Raw genomic sequence first — 21,759 nt, forward strand, 5'->3', positions numbered from 1 at the left:
GTAAACTATGACGTTTTCTTGCTGTTTGAGGGCTGTTAAACTTGAAGGCTCTTTGTTAAGCGGTCAGGAAGAGTAGGTGACGTGACCCGTGTTTCGTTTAGTGCTACCACAGAAAGTTGTTCTGGTGTAGAGTGAGGTTGTAGTGTTTCGCTCAGAAAGAGGTTTAGGGGCAGTAGAGGGGGTAGTTGTAGCGATGTCTCTTCTGTTATTATGGTGACCCCTTAGGGTCCTAATGTGGAGAAATTCTTTGGCCTCGGTGCTATTTAGGCACTTTTTGAAAAATAAATTCTTCAGTTTTGTTTGTGACCTTCTAGTGTATGTGTCGTTTTCACCCGCAGTCTCGGGGTTTTTGTCCTGCTCAATACTTACTACTTTTTCTTCTATAGGAATCGCCCCCGGCGGCACCTCTACTAGTCAACATCTCAATTTTTGACTCACCTGAAGTCCGAGGTAAGACTTGCAGGTATCAAAATCGAGTACCAGCCAATGCTGTTTTATGTTTGTGATGACTCTGGCTGGCTCAGTCGATCGCGATGCAGCTGGAAAATGATGCCTCCGCGCATAAACAGACAAAGGGCGAAGGTTCACCAACGTGGCTTCCGGCTAGATCTTGAGCCGGAAGTACGTCACCTTAAACCTCCTTATAAAAGTGTGAGATGTAAAACACAAAAAGCGCTGCAAAACATTACAGACGATAGAATACACAAATATCATATTATATCTCTAAATTTCAAGAGCGCAGTCAAGGACAATCATTTTTTTCTTTCCCTGCGTTGTCTACGTTTTGCATGGGAAGGTTGGCCGATGTTTGATGAAACACCATGTATATATAAATGTTCGTAGTTTGCTTGTGGTGGTGTAGCCACATATAACATAAAAAATCTGCTTCAGTGCAAAGAAAAATGAGTTGAAATGAAAGATGAATGTTGTGAAAGTATAAATCCTCTCAGACAAAGTCCAATGCGTGTTTTGTTGTATGACTATCTAAATAATGCGATAATATCTTGTTTACTGTAATAGAAACACAATTGTCGGGGAGCTCTTAGATATATAACAGACCATATCTGACTCAATTAGCGGCTAATCAATCCCAGCTTTATATTTCTGCCATGTTAACGCGGACAATATATCGGGTACCTGTCACGTTCCTGGAGAGAACCCAGGCTGGCTTGACCTGATGCATTACCCGCATTACCTGACATGTGATTGCTTCTCTCGTCTGACTCATCAACATATCTACTGCATGACCGGACCTGCTAAAGTAACCTAGCGATGATGTTTCTAGTCGCACTCACGCGTCCTATATTTTCCGTTGCCCTCAATACAGTATTCTTTGTAACTGCAGTTGATGACACCGCCGTCTTTTACATGGAATGATTCTTGAGCCTTGCCGCAATCGTCGTCTTGTTTTCTTCTGTTTGGCGCAAACATTATCCGGTCCAAGTGGGCCACCGGAGCTTCGCAGGCGATGTACATGAAATAGCTCAGTATGTAGCTCCAGAGTAGCACACTGAAGCATTGGGACACCTGGTAGGAACAACACATTTTGTAAACATTCGAATATGTAGATGAACCAGTGACGTTGCCTGTTGTGGCGTTAAGAACGAGAGCACTACAGAGAACACGCATATAGCAGTTACAACGTAAATCGCGTTCTGCGTAAAAAAAAAAAGAAAAAAAAAAGAAGTGAGCGCACGAGAAAATATAGAAAAGACACAAAGCACAAAAAGATTTTGCATGCGTTTTTTTGGACTTGACTTTTGGAAATATTAACCATTCTACAAACTCGCCTTGTTCTTAATGCTTTATTTTGAAAACGAAGGTTTCGCGGGCTGGTTACAACGCTAGACTAATCTTGATTCTACTTTGGTCCCAACTTTTTGTTTTAAATTTAGCCTTTCTTTAACTTTTCACAAATTAAGGCTTATGTGGGTAGTTTTCTGAGTTTCTAGGAGTTATTGTGCACTATGAAAAAACAAAACAAAAAAACAAACAAACAAACAAACAAACAAACAAACAAGAAGGCTTCTGGATGCCACACACGAGAATTTACTAAAATGGGCTGTTTAAAGTTTTGCCGTCAGGGCTGATTAGTAATAATAAAGTTAAGTTAAATTGATTGAATTAGCTCAGTTTACTGTGTTTTATAATTTAGACCTGCCTTTATTAGGTATATAGAAAGAACATGCTTCAAGATATGGCTCTTTTGGGTTTTTGTTAGTGAAGTACCCGGCATAAATTGTTTCGTGATCATAGAAGCTTTTGGTGGTTAATTGTTTTGTTGTGTCTGGTAAACTTTCTCTTCATGGAGTATTGCCGCCCAGATGCAGAGATAGATGTTAACGTAGAGTGACAGTGATTATTGTTCAAATTTCATGTTGTCGATAATGCACTCTGTTAATTGCCGTCATTTATTGTATTCTAGATTATCTTAAGGATTATACGACATTTCAGATACAAGGATAAGATAAGGCATCTATTATCTTTCGCCCTGGTTTGACAGCATTTTCTGATGAGGTTTGCGTGCGGAAGTATCTAGAAAATGAGGACATTCTATAATAATAGTAAGCAGTAAGCGCTGTGCGAAGGTCTCTCTCTCTTCACAAAATGTTAAAAATCAAGGAAATGCCAGCACTAGTATAGGACTTCCAGTTGTAGAGATAAATATCGGGGGGACCGGTTTCAACTTTTTCCGGAACGGAAACACTAGGCGTGTTTTATTAAATGTGTTTTCTTTAGATAATGGCGTGATATGTAACTCTTTTTGTCTCCAAAGAATGTGAGAGTATTCTCTATGATTTAAATATTGTAATCGTAAAATATTAGTGGATGGGTAAATGTGCTTATTGGGTTGTATTGGTGCGGGTCTTACCAAAGAAAAGTGAGAGAAGTACGTCCTCTCCCTGGCTATGTGGTTCATCAAGTCGTAGAATGGCATGTGGACAAAATATACCCCGAAGGCAAGTTTACTGAGTGGTGCGAATCCGTTCCAGGACAGGACGCTATTGAGAACACCTAAAAAAAAAAAGAAAATAGGATGGCCTTGTATTCAAAAACGTTTTTGAGCACATACACTTCCCATCAATATTTTATTGCCTAGATATTTTACGGCCTTGTTGTCAAAGGCTCAGTGTTCGAAGAGATCATTTTACAAAGCTGGCCAATTAAGTTTCTTTTAAATTGCGCACAAAAAAGGAAATGAAAATAACCATAGCATGGACATCGGAACCTCATGCGGCGTGTAAAGTCCTGTGTAGTTTGAATCTCACCTCCTCGTTTTGTAGAACAGGCAAACGTGATCCAGGCCACAAATATGGACCACATGATTCTATCGAAGAAGGCGAGGAACATTTTCCCTAATTCTGTGGTGGGCATTTTGTACAAGTACCACTCGCACTTCATAAACACGCTGCCCATTCCGCAAGACAGGCTAAACGCCCAGAGAATGGCCTGCGCAATCTGAAAAAGAGAGAAAGAGAACAAGAAAACTTAATCTGAGTAATAGTGCCTAAATATGAAACCAGTATCAGCTGTGGATACTGTGAACGTGAGGAACCTATTTGCAGCTTGAAGCCTTTTTATATATGCAGAGTCCGATGACCCTACAATTATTTGAATTAACAGTGTCAGTCTACTGCATTGCCAAGGTCAGTTGTTGCATAATGTCTGCTATGAATACCAGGCTGAAGTTTTGCAAGAACCCACACTTGCAGAATCTTTTCTGAAAAGTTGGGCATTGAGGATCAGCATCTGGCGAGCGAGTAATACTCGGCTCCCTTTTGCTTTCGTTTGAAGAAATAATGATAAAAAACTTGAGGGGTACAAATCAAAGTTGATTTAAGTAGAAGACTTAAAATTTTGAGGGATACGACAGTTCTACTGTGGAAGTTGAGATGTCAGCAATGCGTGTCTGTAGATTTAAGAGGCATTTGGATTGCACAGGCCTAAGTTCTGAGCCCAGAACACTCTAAAACAAAAAAGGGGTATCAGCTTACACCCGTTTGTCCCATATAATACACCCTAAAACTTCATTTCGACGTACAGCGCCCTATAGTCGATCAGACGGCACCAAATTTTACGGGGGGCTTGATAACTTTTTAAATAGCTAATGCACGTATGAAAGGTCACAGAAAGAAAACGCTGAGTTTTTGCAGTAGGTCCAAGAAAACCCCGATTATTTTTTTTTGTAATCACTACACGTACATTAGCTATTTTAATAGTTTGTACCACAAGGCTATCAAGCCTCTCGTGAAATTTAGTACCGCCAGATCGACGTCAGTGCGCTGTACGTCCAACTGAAGCTTTGGGGTGTATTGCATGGGATGAAGGGTGCAAGAATACACCTTTTTTTAGAGTGTGCACCGATATTCAGCTGTTATCCCGAGTTAACTACAATTTGATGGATCAAATATAATGGGAGTAGCGGACACGTGCTATGCCAGGTATGCTTTATTTGCCCGGCGATTGGCTTTCCTCCCCATTCTAAAAAAAAAAAAAGAAACGACCATGCGTCTGTTCTTTATATGGTTTTTCCTAAAATTGAAGCCGGCGACACGCTGTGCTCGGTGTCATAGCACAGACTGAACTTTTCAATGGAAACACGACTCGGGTTTTGCCGTGCCTCAAGCTCCATGGATAGATTGAACTGGTTGGCTCTTTGAATGCTTTGCAGAGAAACGAATCCATAAAACATTTGAAAAGTACTAACCTTTGTACTTTGTTTCCCCTTAAGTCAAGACGACAGCCGACGCCACGAGCTGATGGGACAAATCAGACAGCGTCAAAAGCGCACCATCATGGTGCTCATCAGGTTTCTGTACGTTTTCTATCCTCGCTGAACGAATTAGAAAAAAGACCCAGTGATTTGCGTTTTTGATGCTGCTTGATTTGTCCCACTAACACGTAGCGTCGGCTGTGTCTGCACTTAAGCTGAAACGAAGTATAATACTACGGGGATGCAAGGGGTAGACAAGGATAGGTAAAATGTTTAGTATCTTAGGGTTACCACAAGCGCTACCATATTCAAGCAATACACTCTTGGAATAAGAGTGAAATATTTGGCAATTGTTCTAGTAATGCTAACTTTTCAATGAGGATTGAAAGCTCTAAGTATTGAGGTATTTAAAATACAAAATGGTATAGATTTCTTACTGTGGACATGCGGTGGTGTCTGTATGTATCCACGAGAAGCCACGTAATGCAACCCACGAAGAAACAGACCGCATGATAAAAGGGGAGGGTGTAGTAGTTTTCCATCGTATCTTTGGGGGTGCTGGAAAAAATGACCAAGTGAGCACTAAACCATTTTTTATCAAACAGGTTAGCACTTAACCTTGCTCCTTTAAGAAATTGATACATAGAAATTATTGGGCATTCTGAAAGGTGCACCAAAGCGCCTTTTGAGATCCTTGTTTTATGGTGGTAACTCAGCCTACGAGTTTTTAGCATCCCAAGAGACCCGAAACTGCATTTATGCGGGGCCAATTTGCGTATTAAAAAGGGATAAAACATTGCGACACCTGTCATTGTCCCAGAACGACAGATGGCGCTACCGAACCTTGTTGAATATGGTCGAACGACGGACGGCGTTTTTCAGCCACTCGCAAGCGATGCGTTCCTGCGTGGACGAGCGGCCGATCAATGCCGCTCGTCTACGCGGGAATCCATCACTCGCGAGTGGCTGACAAGAACCGACCGTCGCTCAACCATAATCTGCAAGGTTTGGTAGTGCCACCTGTCGTTCTGCGCGAACAGTAAATGTCTGGATCTTTGACCACGTTTTTATTATGCTATTCGGCGGCGTATGAAAGTAATTTCGTGTTTCTTAGGACGCTTAGAGCTCGTGGATTGAGTTACGACAATAAAACGGGATCTTAAAGAGCACCTTAGTGCCCTTTTAAGCGCACAGCAGAAGAAACATATGAAATGCAATATATCGTCTATTTATACTTTTGGCACTTACGACAATGAGACATTCTAGAGCGGATTATACTTATCTCAGGACTTGAGCAAGCGTTAATCGATTTCAGCCGCACACTAATCTAAATTTCTTTAAAAAAAACTACACCCGAAAGTTGATTAGAAAGCTGATGCGTTACTTTACTTCGGTAGTAGTTTCTTTAAAATATCTAAAGTACTTCTTCCGTCGTTGATCTTTTACGTTTATTACTTGACAAGTTTATGGATATGTATGTATATTTCAGAATGATTTAAAAAAGTAAGTTTAGTAGCGGTGGCTTCGTGAAAAGGGTAGGCAACGAATGTATAATTGAAAAAAAAAATCAATTTTCAGCGTGTGTTTTTAAATTGTTCATCTTGGCACAAGTGAGAGAAATACTCCCATTCCCTGCGCAATCGAAATGAAAAAAAAAAAACACGAATTATTTGCCGATCTGCTGCCTCTTGTGCCGGTTATAGGAACTGCGGTGTTCCGTTATTTGGACTGCATGGAGGTAAACCAAACCAATCCCCCTCCGCTACTACACTCGCCGCCAGCCCCGCGCCAAGCAGTCGTTCGTCTGGATCGCTCGCCGCCATTTTCGGCGATGCTAATCCGCGAAAAGTCGACAGTCGCGGAGGAAGCTCTCGGGGCCCCGAGAACAGATCCCAACGCGAAACCAAGGGCTACTCCCAGGATGTCACTCGAAGGGCTACGTGAAAGTTGAGGGGTAGTCTGATCCCGGATTGTTTCATCTTCGTAAATAAAAGCTTTTTCTCTTTGCTCTATTAGTGAAATGGAATAATTCCTGCAACTAACCGAAAATTGTTGCACCACCAATTTAAGTGTCAAATGGCGTATGAGTGACGTATTATCATTAATTTATTTGTTTGTCATATTAACGTCACTCGCAGTGCTAGATGTTAAGTGCAAATATTTGGAACCCTGTAAGTTGATTCACTACCGTTCGAGGAAAGTGAAACCCGATTCCGGCTTTTTGGCACTTCCAATCGAGGATCATTATTGAATAAATTTGGTTCGGCACCATAATGAGAATTAGAAACGACAAAAATGAAACGCCAGACCGTAATATATTATAATTATTATTATTAATATTTTCACACTGAAATTCACGTCAGGTCACATTGAGTTTCTTGCGATATAGTGAATATATTACATTGAATTTAGTCACTCACCTGAAGTTTTCTGTCATGCCGATCATAAATGGCGGGATCTCAGTATCATGCACTATCCAAGCCGATATTCCGCAGCACACCAACGACATCAGCACAAATATAATTCCGCACCACAATTTGGATCTGGAATGAATACACATACGTGTGTTCAACTATTCCAAGCGTCGTTTAATACTTCTATTTTTTAATGCAATGGGCCCAATCTAGACGCAATATTTACCGCTTGCATAATGTTTTACTTGGGATAATGTGGATGGGTGTTTCTTCCACATTGCACTAGAAATCTACTTCACACTCAGGCTAACTGTGTTTCATTGGTAGAAGAAAAATACCATAATAAGAAAAGTGTGAAGGGATTGCTTTCAGAACATTGGTAATATATCAAGCCTATGTTTGCAGCGTCTGTTTTGATATGAATCTGGAAGGCGAGTTCATCAAGGTTTTCACCCCTGTAGTACATTGTTTTAAAACCAGAGCTCTTTTATAGAAGGGTTGCTTTAACACTTTTAGAAAGCTTGCTTTAGTTTATGGGAAGGCGAAATAAACAACTTAATGACATGTTTTAGCAAGGTGTTGAACTGGGCAAGCTGGCAAAAAGTTTAACATAATGGGTGTAACAGCTCCAAAAAAAAAGGACGATAAAAGGAACAGACACGACAGGACAACAGCTGTTGTCCTGTCGTGCCTGTTCCTTTTATTGCCCTCGTTTTTTGAAGCTGTTACACCCACCATGTCAGACATGTTTTAGCTAACCACATTCATAAAATTTCACGTAGTTTTATTTTGCACAGGATATTTTGAGCGATATTGTTGGTGGAATATTTAATATTACAAAACTGTTTATTTCTCAAACCGTTTGTCTATAGGACAACACGTTTTTTACTTTTCGATTAGAAGATAGATGGAAGGACCCGGGAAAATCCAATCACTTTGTGCTTGAAGCCCTTTAGTTTTTGAGGTCTTTTGAGTTCTGAATCTGCGAGATGGGTTATTTTGTATTTCATTCTTTGTTAAATAGTACTGGTTGAACCCCAGCGTAGATATTTGTCATCAACCTCATTTTTATTTTAAGCCTTAACTGTGGTTGCACAAGGTGATTGCACACACTGAATTTTCAAACCGGCGGGACATCAAGTGTATGCAATATCTGTTTTTAGCGGAAGGGCTTAGGAGATTTGATTTACGTCACCTGCAGTTACAACTTAAAGTAAAAATTTCAGTACGTATCATGTGCTTTTTTATGTGTAACATAAATGTAATGTACAACCGTGTCTTACAAATGGTTACATATATTTCGCTCAACGTTTCAAGATCCTTGCTTTGCACAAAAAATGATACTTAATGAATGTATGAAACCACCCGAAGGAAAAATCCACCAATGTAACCCTGTTTGGCAGTCAATGGTTTCTAGTGGACCGCTGACTGTGCCTGACTGTACGTCAAGCATGTCTGATTGGCCAACGAGTTATTCTGACCGACAGTCAAACTCCAGTCAGACTCCGCTTGTCGGCTTTCTGACGGTTTCCTGGGGGCAGTCGGCCGCCGCGAAATGCCATCAAGATGTCTTGGTGGCGATTCTGATCGTACATCCATTGTCTTTGACTGTACGTCAAAAAGCTTCGACGTGCAGACAGACGTACGGTCAAAGGACGTAAAGTTTGTTCGGATACCACTATTTCGTCAAATCTATAAATAAGAAAAAAAATGTATGCACAAGAAAACGATTTCGGGACGTGAGCCCATAAAACCGCTGATGTTAGAGATATGACACGCAACCGACCGACAACCTTGATCAGAAGCCCGCCGAAACGCCGAACACGCCACTTTCGCTTCGCCCAAAGAGGCTTCGCCGAGCTTCCATGAACGATCGCTCTCGACTCGTTTTGTTTGCCCACTTGCTCCAACCTGTCGATCCTGCCCGGGATCTACAATGTCTTATGTTTTAGTCTAATTTATACTCGACAAGACCCAGCCTGTTGTGAGTTCCGACGATGTTAGGGACTTTAGCGGGTTGAAGACGACAAGGTGTACCAGGTCTTCTGGGCCGGAGACGCGCGGACAAAAGGATCGTTCTACGACGCGAAAGTACTCTACATGGCAGGTGAGTAGAACTGACGTACGGCGAGTGATGTACGAGTGCTTTGCATAACATGGTGAAGGCTTAATTGCATATGCAGCCGAAGCATTCTTTAGAGTGATGCGCTCATTGTCGGAATCTCGCGCTGCTGTACTAAAATGCTCCTGACTCGGTCCGACAGGTTTGGGCTAGAAAGTTTATACCTTTCTATCTGGCATGGGCTATTGGCCTTACCGCTGTGTCGGGGCTGCTCGCGTTCGTCCGTGGAAGCCAGGGCTGTCTGTCGTAGCATGCATGCTTGCTCTCTAGCTTCAACGGAGTCGCATAGGTTTGGCGAATCAAAGTGTATACGGTCGTCCCGAAAGGTTCAGACATCGAGGGCGTTTCTTTGAAACATGCTTTCGGTGCGTGTGGTCCCGTTTCTAAACGAATGTTCCTTTTGCTCGAAAAACGCAAATTTCAAAAGGGGGAAAAAAAGTACGGGTACACACTTTTTCTGATTTTTGATGTCATGAATTACATTCATTTTAAGGATTTGTGAATCGTTTCACAGCCATGCAAACCTCGGCTTTTGAACCGTTTCATAGCCTCAAAGATTGCCACCTCGGAATTTGAGCTTTATATAAAGAGTAAAGCTATACGCGCTCCGCTAAACTCGTGTGAAAAGAAATGGTCAAATCGGGTTTCCTAAGCGATGGCATTGCATAGGGTTTGTACGCAATTGGACGCGGGTTCGATCCGCGGTGGACATGCTTTTTTTTCCTTTTTTTTTCTCGAACATTTTGTTTTGTCGAGGCATTTGGCGATATTTATGAGTACGTATAGCTTTACTCTTATATAAATGCTGCCCTTGCTGATGAAATTCTCTTGGCAGTGGCAGTCAGACGTCATCTGATGGACCATCAGAGCACGTTCCACCAAGGATGCTGACTGGCAGTGAGTGTCCCAAATTACATATCTTGATGGAATTTTCAATAGGGCACGAAGAAAAAAGGTGCTGAATACACCTTACATTTAATAGCATGCTGAAAAACTTCAGAATACTGCATTGCAATCAGTAAAAGCTGCAGGAACTTTGACACTAACAGTTTACCTTGCTAAAAAGTGTAAATATTTGTATAGGCTGGTGATACGACTGACAGAAAGCTCACATAGCTGATGGCCCTGACGCACATACGTATACCTATTAATACTAACCTAAACGTTTAAATACAATCCAAAGAGTCCGGAGTAGTGATGACTAGAGCAATGTGTATACTATGCGTGAGCTTTGAAGATTACTGTAAGTAATATTTATATTTGCTATAGCTCGATGAAAAAAATGCCAAGAGATATCCAAAAAAGAAACCATTGTTTTGGCTTTCTAGAGGTGTAAACAAACTAAACTAGTTTTTGGTGCAAACATTCGCTTGCATTAAAGTTAAACTCAGTATATGTAGCCACATGTGAGCACTGGTGATTAAGTGTGTTCATGTTGCCACTGGTTATTTTCTGTGGCAAGAGGTTTAGAAGATTAAAATAGTCGTGACACTATTTTTAAAATTTTGAAGTGCCTTAATTTTCTAGTTATAGCATAATTATCCACCATGATGTCATCAAATTAACATATTTTAGACATAGGAATGGGCTATGTTAGTCGTCATTACTCACTTTTTGAAAATCTGTATTACTATGATGGATACCAGGAACAGCTGGAAGTCTGCGGAAACGTACCAGATGTGAATCAATGCAACCTGAAAAATTTCACAAAGAACTGAATAAATATCTGCCCTTAAGCTAGCCATATGGATTGTATTATTGCAGCCTATCGCGCTTCACAAAATTTAAATGTCGTCATTGGATCGCATTAACGCATAAATTGCATTTTTCTGTTTCCTGCGTAAGAGCCTTTATAAATGCTCAAAAAATATATTCACAGGTAGAGTTTACATTAATAAAAACTCAAGTAGTACAGAATTATAACTTCAAAAAAGCTCCACAGTCACGTGTGCCATCGAATGAGGGTGGGCACAAGAGTAGTTTTTAGCTAAACTTGCGCGCCTATTAAATATTTGTCAAGTTAGTTTTCTTCCTTTTAGCAATTGTACACAACATAAGTTGAAACGACCAAGCGAAAATCCTAGATATAGCAGCGTTCCGCCTTAGGAGGGCAAGGTGAACCAAAGCCCGAAGGAGTATGCTACCGAGATTGCGGCGCCACTGGAATTCGCCATGTCTATTTCTGTTTCTTAGGCTGCACGTCAATGCCAGTCGCCTCTGCTTTTGTTGCTGCCACTTATTTGGTGCTTGGAACTGGTCAGATATTTTTCATGGCAAATAATATCACTTCATTTTAAAAAGACGCCGAGGTCCCTAATGCACATTTATTAATTTTATTTTCCCGGCCAGAAATATCTTGAAAGGGCAATATTTACATCGCGAGGCTTAAATTTCAATTCAGGAGAGATTTTGAGACGCGATTCTATTTTAAAACCTCGACTCTAAAATACGATCACGCTTCAGAATCAATGAGTCTCGCGAGGCAAATATTGCGCAGAGCGTTCTGGTTTTCGGGGAAAGCTGATTGTCTGACATGAGTGCCTTACCCTGGCAACTAAAATGCGTTTTCTGAAAGTTCAGCGTCGCTTTGAAGTTTTTTTTTTTTCTTTTTTGCATGATCAGGCATAGCCAGAGGATGGTGCCTGGGACACGTCTCCGACTTGTGTGTTTACACGGTGTCCAAAAAAGTGGCCCACCGAAGTCCGCTTGACGATATCATAGAAGCGCCATGTTGTCCCGGCCGTAATCCTGACGATGTTACGGCAGCACTGGAGTATGTAGCAGACGCCCGTTCTGCTGCAGGTCGCTCTCCATCCCGACAGTTGGCGGATGCTTCGGCAGCAAGGAGTTAGGTCGCCGTGACGACAGCAACACTCACATTTGCTCGTACTTTTTGCCGGAACTTTTACGACCAACCACCACGTTCGCGACATCAGTCAGCATGACACTCCGGGTTCTTGTGACGTGATTCGTTGCCACTTCGTGGACCTCTTCCGATGCACGGACGAAATAGAACGCTAAATGTGCCAGTCAAAGGCAAGCTCCCAGGCGCCGTAGCCAGAGTGCAGTGGCACCGCCCTCTCGTCCATACGTTTTTTCGCGAGCGTAGTTCAACTCCTCGCATGATCACCGGGCCGCTGGTACCGCCCGATTTTTATTCGGTCGTTTCAACCTACCTTCCCTATTACTCCGCTGATATTGATAATGAAGGTTTGGCCGCATCTTTAGTTTGGTTTATGTATTAGAAACACATTTTTATACCGTCGCTTGTTTAGTTTACACAAAATCTTGAACTCATTTTTTGGAGTTCGTTGCGAAATCGACTTGGAGCTAGGAAAATTTCGGAACTGGTTTAGAACTCACGCGCTGTTTGTCTCAAACACAGAAATGAAAACATGTTTTTTTTTGTGTATTTTCTTTATCATCATCGACTTGTTCGGATACACGGTACATTACTTTATGCTTGGTCCACAATATAATGTTGGGCTTGAAAGAGTGTTTTCTGCTTTTTCAGGCGTGGATTTCAAAAATATTTTGAGCCTGCGATTTTTCTAGACTAAATAGCACAACTAACGGACGCTATCATTTATGAACGGGGTCTTATATATCTGCTCTTTGCCCTAACGCTAGACACACGCATACTTTTTCCATTTCGTGGTTCATAAATTGCGGCGGTCTCAAAAAAGGAATAAGGAAGCGTAAAAAAAAAACAAAAAAACTTGATAGGATGGATGTTTGGGCGAATTGGTGAACCATATTCTACGGTGAAAGCGCAGAGAAATAACCACACGCCAGATACTCAGAAAGACAAGCATACGCGCTGCCTTCCTTTCTGAGTATCTGGTGTGTGATTGTTTGAGACAAGCACGCGTCAGCGCGTTTGCTTGCCTAACTGAGTATCTGGTGTGCGACTGTTTCCCTGCGCTGTCACCGTAGAATACTAGAAACAAAATTACGTTTTCATTGTGAATTCTGAATTCCAAGCAAACATATCTGGCATCGAATATTTAGCGGAGATTTCCTAACTTATACGACAATATAGATACTAATAAATACATAATTGGGATGAAAGCCTGGTTACAAAGGGAGCAAGTTTACAAATCGAGCAGGAAACTGGGGGCAATAACGTCATCTATTAAGCTAGTTAGGCAAACTTCTCGTTCTTCCTTCCGTCGTGCTTGCACTATTTTAAAGTGAAACTGGGGCAAATTGGGAAAGTCTCATGTGAGTGCAGTTGCATTTTGCTGCCTATTTTTTATCGAGCAGAATAAAAGAGGCCCGAGGTTTGGTTATGGGTGCCGTACTAGTCACTGATAACGATAAAAATGGTAACGGTACCATTTTGTCTACTAGAATCAGCACATAAGAAACGAACTCAATCTCACAAGTGCATTGCAAGCTAGACGGCTACATCGGCTCGTCGAATGGTCGGTTGCAGGTATGTTTAGAAAAGCAACGACATACTTATGTAGTAGAAAAAGACAAATATCAAAATATTTTGGCAAGGAACGTAGATATTCTCCCAAGGTTGTTCACTCTTTGCGAAGGTGGAAGGATGGGAAATAATTCGAAAAAAAAAGAGATGGGGGTTTTAGAAAAAATAAAAAGGGGAGGAAGACTACGAGGGGGGGGGGGGGGGGGGGCAGCGAGGGCGCGTGAGAGGAGCGCGAGATTTCAGTTCGATTATGCATAGACAGAGGGGATCATTGTGAATCGTTCCTTTCCAGAGTGAGTAAAAGTTGCTTTTGCCAGAACTTTGTTCTGTAGTTTTTGACTTCCTGGAGGCAGTCGGGGCTCGGCCGGTTCGGGCCTGAATACCACAAAAGGTAGGGGATGAAACGAGATGAAGGTATATAGTACCTAAAATACACAATTTTGTGCAACATTCATTTTTTTAAAGGTAAATAAATAAAAAAGACTATGGCTACGTAAAACATCTGTTTCAAAATCTCGAGCTGTTCGGGAGAACGCGTGAAGCAGGATTGTAAATATTAAAAAAAGTTGTTGTTCTAAGGTGCAATTAGAGAAGCACGGGTCATTCTACCGGAAGATAACAAGTCAACAATGAAAAAAATACGCATGAACAACTAGCGTGCATGATGCGCGAATGATTTGAGTTCCTTCTGTCTAATAATTATCACTCCTGCTTCTGGAGTAGCTCGGTTGTTCTTAAATTTTGGCCATAGAACATGGTTATAATCCGCACACAGGAAACAAAAACACAGTAGAAGTAAGCAAACAGAACAAGCGCTGCAGTTTTTTTTCTTCTACTTTGGTCTTTGTATCCTGTGGACTGTTTATCACCATGTTCAGTGCTTACCAACTCGCCGAACCCACCAACTTGCTTCAAATATGGAAGCGATTGTACTCACAGACTCCACCTTTATCCTGAAATTATGAATCTGCAGAAGCAAATCCCACCAATGCCTGCTCATTTCTGTGTAGAATTTTCGGTAATATTCCGTGGACGTTGGACCAGTTGCGAACAAAGGTAGAACATGCATACACATTAGCAGGAAGAAGAGGGGGACGATCGTCCTGCGGAGAACATAAAGTGGCACTGTAAATCACCAAAAGAAAAATAACTCTATAGCGTTAAGAATTTTTTGATGGTTTCAGAAAACCCCTTTGAGCGTTGAGACGTGTCTGCTGAATTATTTTGGACTTTTGATTTTTTTTTTTACTTTTCGTTGTTCTTGATCTACATATTGTGACCAATTTTACTGTCAGTAAAATAGTTCCCGGACATTTTATCGAACGTCATATCACTGAACGCCGATGTATCACAAAAATGAACGTTGTTTTGAATTTCGTTCTATAAAATGCTGTTTCATCGAATTTTTGATCGATATATTTATAGCATTGCGCCTTATGCGTGTACAGTCTTGGGTAAGTTACTTTTAAAAAGTAATTCGTTACAGTTAGTTACTTTCAGAAAAAGTAGCGAAGTTACCGTTACAGTTACCGCAATAAAATGGTAACTCCTTACAGTTACAGTTACTTTTAAAAAGTAAAGACGTAACTTCTCAGTTGCTTATCTACAACACGAAACATTTAGGGAAAGCTAGAAAACGCCCCTCGCCAAGTTTTTTTGCATAACATTTAAAAGTGCGCTTTTTAGTATATATTGTAATTTAGCAGCAGTTGCTTCTAGAAAGTATTGTCTGAAAGTTTCCGTTGTTTGATGGCGAACACGTCCTTGCCCTTGCTGAACAGGGGCTCAACTGGCGCGCTGGAAGGAATTGCACGGGGGCAAACGCGGACTCAATACAAATGCCCTATCCTTGGTAGCACTAACACATTGCTGGCTTTTTGACGGTTGCGCTGGATTCATAGAGTCGCTGGACACATTTCAGTTTGTACCCGGCCAGCCGGAAACAAATCCCGCGCAAGCAGCGGTAAATTTTGCCTCGCTCGTTGACACCACGACGGAGTAGTGGTGCACATCAATTGCGAAACATGCGCATTAAGTAGTAGCGGCGTTAATCAATATACGAAACATGTGCAGTGCCCTCCGCGTGTATTGTTGATTCACGGTTGATTCACTCGATTAAAAAGCGTTTGTGCAGAAAAAGGAACAACCGCAACATAGATAGTGCTTCAAGATACTTAGATGTAACTGTCCGTAGAGACAACTAAATTTTTTTTTCATCAAATCTACACGTGACTATATTCGGGTCGCGACTCGCGAGAAAGAACGCATTTACAATTTTGCGCAAGGCCAACTTGACACTCAAAATGTCGGAAACGACAATTTGGAAAGTACAAGGAATAGCAAGATTGTACTCGTTCAATGATATATTATTCATAAAACAACTGGAAAGTAACGGCAAAAGTAACGCCGTTACTTTCATCGTTACCTCAGAAAAAGTAATGAAACTACAGTTACAAGCTGCATTTTTAAAAAAGTAACTCGTTGCAGTTACAAGTTACCAAAAAAGTAACGAAGTTACAGTAACACGCTACTAGTAACGCGTTACTACCCAAGACTGTAGCGTGTATAGGTGCCTCTCCGTACGCAGGTATTTTGTCAAGTGATGTCAACTCTTACGTCTTATCGCCCATTTTGTTTTGTGCACTAAAAGTAGACGCGCACTGCCCCCGGGACTACAGGTAGCATTGGCATAGGTCAGAAGCCGGTCAAGGTTGTCTCATTCACACCAGAAAACTACAATAAAACTATTTGGCTTGTGAGCGTGTAGTAATTCATGGTAGAACACCTGACAGTTAAAGAGAAGAAGTCTTTAAAAATTTACCTCGTAATTTTTTAATCTAAACCTTTGTCCACTTGGAACGAAGATAAACCATTGTAAACTTTCCAAACAGGGAACGACGAAAAGCAAGAGTAATGCTATATACATAACCCTCGGAAGCGAGATGGATGTGGGCGACAAATTAAAAACCAGTGCATTGCAGTTTGGAAGAAGGGGGGTATGAAATATTTCACGCATGTTAATTTTTATGTTGTTGAAGTTGCAACTTTGTTGTTGTGCCTGCCAGTGGTTGTCGTTATCTACGAAAGCACAATGAAACATACTTACTTAGCTTTGATATTTAGGCAATCAGAATAAAGATAGGTAATTTCGGTTGTGCAAGCTATTTTATTTCACAAACAATTCGATGAAGCAGTTTTTATGAAATGCTGTTTGATGCAACGGCGTTCAATGAAACTGCATTCGATGAAACAGCTTCGATAAAACAGCGTTCGACGAAATGCCGTTCGATGAAATGTCCCGTGCCACAAAAAAATAGTGGTTGAGTATTGTGTTTGAGAAATAATACAAATAATTGCTCTTGTAAAAATAGGTTATGTATGTATGGCGGAACATTGCTATGGACGTACATAATACGTCGGTTTCTCGGATATTTTAGATGAATTGCAGTCTTCATTGGTAATTCAATTGTGTTTTTCAGAAGAAAAAAGCTTCTTGGTTAGTATGATAAAGAGTTGTAGGCTAGAAGAGACTAAAATATATGGCAGTAAAATTATTATTCGATACATTTATTAGCTTTTCACTACATGTTCTTATACATCATGTCATACGATATTCTCATTTCTTTTGCATGAACTTTATAAGTAAACTCTTCTTTCGTTGATTTAACCAGGAACGTAGCTAATAGCTAATGCAAAAATATAAGAAAATTCAACTAAAAGACGATTTTCACTATTTGAATGCTCATAGATGTATGTAAGCAAAACAAAAAAAAAATGCTCACTTATATGGTTGTACACAATACGACAAATCAGTGAGTTTACGAGTAGCGCAATGTGAAAACGACGTCACAATGTTCCAATATAATCTTTTATAAAAAAAAACAGTTTTTAGCGCAGTATTTTTGTGGCGCGACTCATTTCGTGTTCGGAGCGACTCCAAAGTTCCTAGTAGACTCGTCGAAATCGAAGCATTTTTCGGAATTGCCCATAACTCAAAATGTCTCTCGCGATGTAATTATTGCACTAAAACTTTCCGGAATAAATCTTTTGCAACGGTTTCAACCTAAAAAAAAAAAGAAACAAGAACAAGACAAGAAAAAGAAAAAACGAAGAAAAAAACAAGAACGTAGATTTTTGGCAGGTGGTCAATCTGAAGATTGGTGTCGTCATGACCATCGCTCCATGGTGAGTGCACCAGCGGCTGGACCCGCTCCAGCACCGCTGTGAAACTCCATCCCTCTTATTTTGTCGTGGTGCCGAAGACACGCAAAGTGTAGACTGCAAGTCGTGATTCACCAGCGTAAACGATTGGGACCCGACGTCAGCTTAAGAGTTGACGTGCGGGACGAAAGTTACCTAAGATTTTGACTTTCCACCTAATTGTGTTCTTTCATAGCTGTTTTTTTTTCTGTGTACGCTGTAAATATAAATGCTTTATGAGCACCGACGTTTCGTCTCGTCTGGACGAATTTCTGGTGCCGTTCGGCACTGAATATGTTTTCAGGCGTTCAGCGCCCCTTTAAGAAATTTTGACATCGAAAATATGTGGCACATATTTGTGCCTCGAAACAACTCGGAAATAAGAAGGTTTTATACAAAGGGATCATAGCTTTATTAGAATTGTTTAAAAGGTAGGTCAGTTAGTTATATTTATTTCTTCGCTAAGTAACGACCGTATTGTTTGTACTATAGTCTGAAGAGCAAATTTGTGGTCAAAAATGAGTTTTTGTTGAAACCGGCACATAGTTTGCGCCCGATGCCTAGTCGGCACGTACATATTATACGCATCACATTTCTACCAATTGCTCCTACATTAACTCACAAGACAGCTTGTATTATACATAAATCATCATTTACATACCATTTGAATCACAAAGTTTCTCACGCCTCGTCATAATAAATGATTTAGAATGAAAAATTACTGCACAGTCCGCACATGCAGATATTCCGTGTAAAAGTTTAACCTTCAGACAGTTCGCGGTTTATAGCCCGGAAAATACGGTCACTGCATTGCCTACCAAATTAGTGAGTTGAAAGAGAACACCGTTTGTTTCATGGAAATATGAAGTGTGTCTCGCAACCCAATTTGTTGGCATATATGAATACATGCCTATACATGCTACCGTTGTTGTTCGGTGTGAACACAACCTGGAAGGAACAAAAATAATTTCGGCAGTGCTGTAACTTCTTGCAGCATGTGGGAATCGAAAGCTTTCAACAGTTTTACGAGAGAGCATAGAACACCTTGTTATTTGCTTCGAAGTTTCTTTATATACTTTTGTAGTGTCACAGTGCCGTATTTTTGTTTTTCTAAAAAAAGATTTTTTTTCCGACGAAATATACACAACAACGTAATTGAAATAACTTAAATACGAGCTCTTTTAAAGATTCGAAACATTCAACGTCGACATTTGAGAGAATAAAAAATTGTATGAAAATATATGCCTTTGTAAAAGAACTTGTTGGGCTAGTTGGTGTTGACTGCATTGAACCATAGTTAAAGCGCTAGAAAAGACGTACACAAGATAGAAGACAAACGTGTTTGTCTTCTATCTTGTATACGTCTTTTTAGCGCTTTTAAGCATGGTTCAATATATATGCCTTTGGCTGGCCGATACCATAACATATATTGAACTTCAAGACATGTAGTTACTTGCCTGATGTAGCGCCTCACCACTGCGATAAGAATAACCACTAGGCGGTTTCTTTTTTGTTTCAGAACAACATACGTCAGCAAAAATCCGCTGAAAGAAATAGGAAGAAAATATTATTGGCAACCGGAAGCTCCAGTAATCTTACATTTCCTTAGGTAACATTGTACCGTAAGTGTGTACATAAGAATGGGTTTATTGAAATGTGACATATATGGTAATTGCATGTGAAGGCATTATTAGCACAAAAACAAAACACATACTGGAATTTCGTTGAAAAGTTTGGCTGCCTTTTTGAAGGACTTATAAAGGGGCCTTTCGCTAGGTCAGTATTTTCTTTTCAGTTTTCGAGAAAGCAAGTATTTTGTACAACATTGTAGGAGAATTTTTGTTCCAATGCTGTTTTTATATTTTTTTCTGGACAACTTCATCTCGTCCTTTAGTTTTGTTATCTTTGAGGATTGATTAACGACGATTTTAATTCGGCCTGAACGCTGAACTATTAGCTGAATTTTATATGAAAAGCAGAAGACAACATTGTATAAACATAAAAGTAGATATATGTTGGCCAATAGACGAAAAGAGCAAGGTGCTAGTTTAGCAATGATTACGAAAAAAAAAAAGACAAAATTTTGGGTGTTTACTTGCGAAACTAACAAAAGGAATGCAGCGCTGTCGTACGGGAAACTTTATTTTATAGGACACCTGAGTCATTTTATCACGCAATTGAGACCTAATTTACAAAAGTGACTTCACAATTATTATGTTCTGTCTGGTCGTGTGCAAGTAAATCAAAATAATTACCAACCACCTGTGGAATCTATTGGGAGTAATTTTGCCTTAGAATGACTGTAGCGACAAAGGTTTTGAAGTGATTGCAATTCTACGCCGCCAAAAATACACAATTAAAATATTGCAAATTTAAAAATGCCAAGAAAAAAATCAGATACTTGTTTCTAAAGTTTTTAAACCTTAGCATTTGAAGTATAATACCTAAAATTTTTGTAAGGGTTGGGCATGAATATATATTTGTTTCTAGTTTTTCCTTTCTGTAGTTTGTTTGAAATGGTGTTTAGAAATGAAACTCAGCTGGTTGCCGAGTTCTGAGAACAAGAATCCCCATACTTTGGCGGGTGTATGCGAGGTTGTGTACATTTTCTTGTTGAATGAAATTAATATTATTCCTTGTCTTCGGAAGCACACTTCGAATTTTATAGACTTTCAACTGCGTTACCAAATCAACTTTTACTCGTGACAATGCATCTTTAACAAATGTAATTTTGCTACCGGGAGTTGTAAGCCATCTACATTAGTCGTGTTAAGTTTCTAAATGAAAACATGATATTTTATGGCATTTATGAACAACACTAACACTATCAAACAATTGTTTTACATGTAACATTGAAGCTCCCGGAGATTTAGGTAATTGGAACTTTTGTTTTAATACCGTAATTTTAAGCGTTATGACTAGCAAAATATGTATTAACTATAAAGCAATCACAGTTGCATTTACTCACGTTTGTATATTATTAACAGTCACCAATATAATTTTCAGCTACACAAACAATTTCTATGATTTTATAGGCGAATAAAAATAAAACAGTCGCTAGATTTTATGTTGGCTAGTGGTTTCTGCTGCCCTGGCCGGTATGGGGAACGAGTCGTTCATCAGGTACTGAGTCATTTGGGTAAAACATGTACCGACAAATGTTGATTGTCATTATAAAGGTGTTTTAGCATTGTGTCATAAAATATGCACGAATAATTTAATATTTATTTATCCACTCGTTTCCTGCACAGCGCATTGACAACTTTTCTGAGCGGCTTCCTTACAAAATGGTAACAGATAAAATTTCCAAAGAGCGACATAGAAGGACTGTAGAAAGAGAGAACTCTCACATGGTCAAGGCCGAGATTATGGTGTGAGTCAAAGACAATCCGATTCACTCTACGCGACTGTCATGCTCTTAAAAAAGTAAAGAAAAAATAATTGACAAAGTTTTCTTACCTGATAAGAAGGAACGTATCCACAGATTGAAAACCAGTTGTGACAACAATTAATTCGGGACGTTCAAAGTAGAATAGCATGTTCAATCTTCCTGCTGCAAAAGGGGCATAATATGTTTTACTGCGTGAATTGTTTTTCTTGTTAAGATGGGTATGAATGACTGGCATCATTAGAACCATGAAAACGTTCCTACAACATTATGACGAAATTAAATTCAAGTCTTGCCGTACTTAGATAATTTCTCCAACCTAAATCTGGACAGCGTATTCGAGGGTCTTTTTTGGATGAAATGAGATATCAAATTGTAGAGATTTCAAAAGTACAGTAATAATTATTAAAAATCATTATACTAAAATTTATAGTGGACGCCACTACCAGAATGGTCATACAAATGACTAGACCAAGAAACGGGTTT

At 40.0% G+C, this 21,759-nt stretch overlaps 1 protein-coding gene across 1 annotated transcript; it reads right to left on the bottom strand.

Annotated features, from left to right (window-relative positions):
* Positions 1-1,281: 1,281 nt before the first annotated feature.
* LOC8026705 (nose resistant to fluoxetine protein 6-like) lies at positions 1,282-21,424 on the bottom strand. The gene is made up of 9 exons (XM_029985492.3): positions 21,345-21,424; positions 19,343-19,429; positions 14,623-14,788; positions 10,862-10,944; positions 7,135-7,257; positions 5,152-5,272; positions 3,270-3,459; positions 2,873-3,015; positions 1,282-1,527 (listed from the first exon to the last, which is right to left on the bottom strand). Exons 1-9 carry the CDS (start codon positions 21,422-21,424, stop codon positions 1,282-1,284), a joined length of 1,239 nt encoding a protein of 412 aa, XP_029841352.3.
* Positions 21,425-21,759: the final 335 nt, after the last annotated feature.

This window comes from Ixodes scapularis, unplaced genomic scaffold (assembly GCF_016920785.2).
Source record: "Ixodes scapularis isolate PalLabHiFi unplaced genomic scaffold, ASM1692078v2 PGA_scaffold3__209_contigs__length_174095766, whole genome shotgun sequence".
NCBI lineage: Eukaryota > Metazoa > Arthropoda > Arachnida > Ixodida > Ixodidae > Ixodes > Ixodes scapularis.

What these genes read in the sequence shown, in the direction of transcription:
- LOC8026705 (XM_029985492.3), bottom strand. Translation starts at nt 21,424, where the DNA reads ATGCTATTCTACTTTGAACGTCCCGAATTAATTGTTGTCACAACTGGT. An exon ending in GATACGTTCCTTCTTATCAG is followed by an intron (nt 19,430 to 21,344) that starts GTAAGAAAACTT and finishes TATTTCTTTCAG; the next exon opens with CGGATTTTTGCTGACGTATG. An exon ending in GGCATGACAGAAAACTTCAG is followed by an intron (nt 5,273 to 7,134) that starts GTGAGTGACTAA and finishes CATTTTTTCCAG; the next exon opens with CACCCCCAAAGATACGATGG.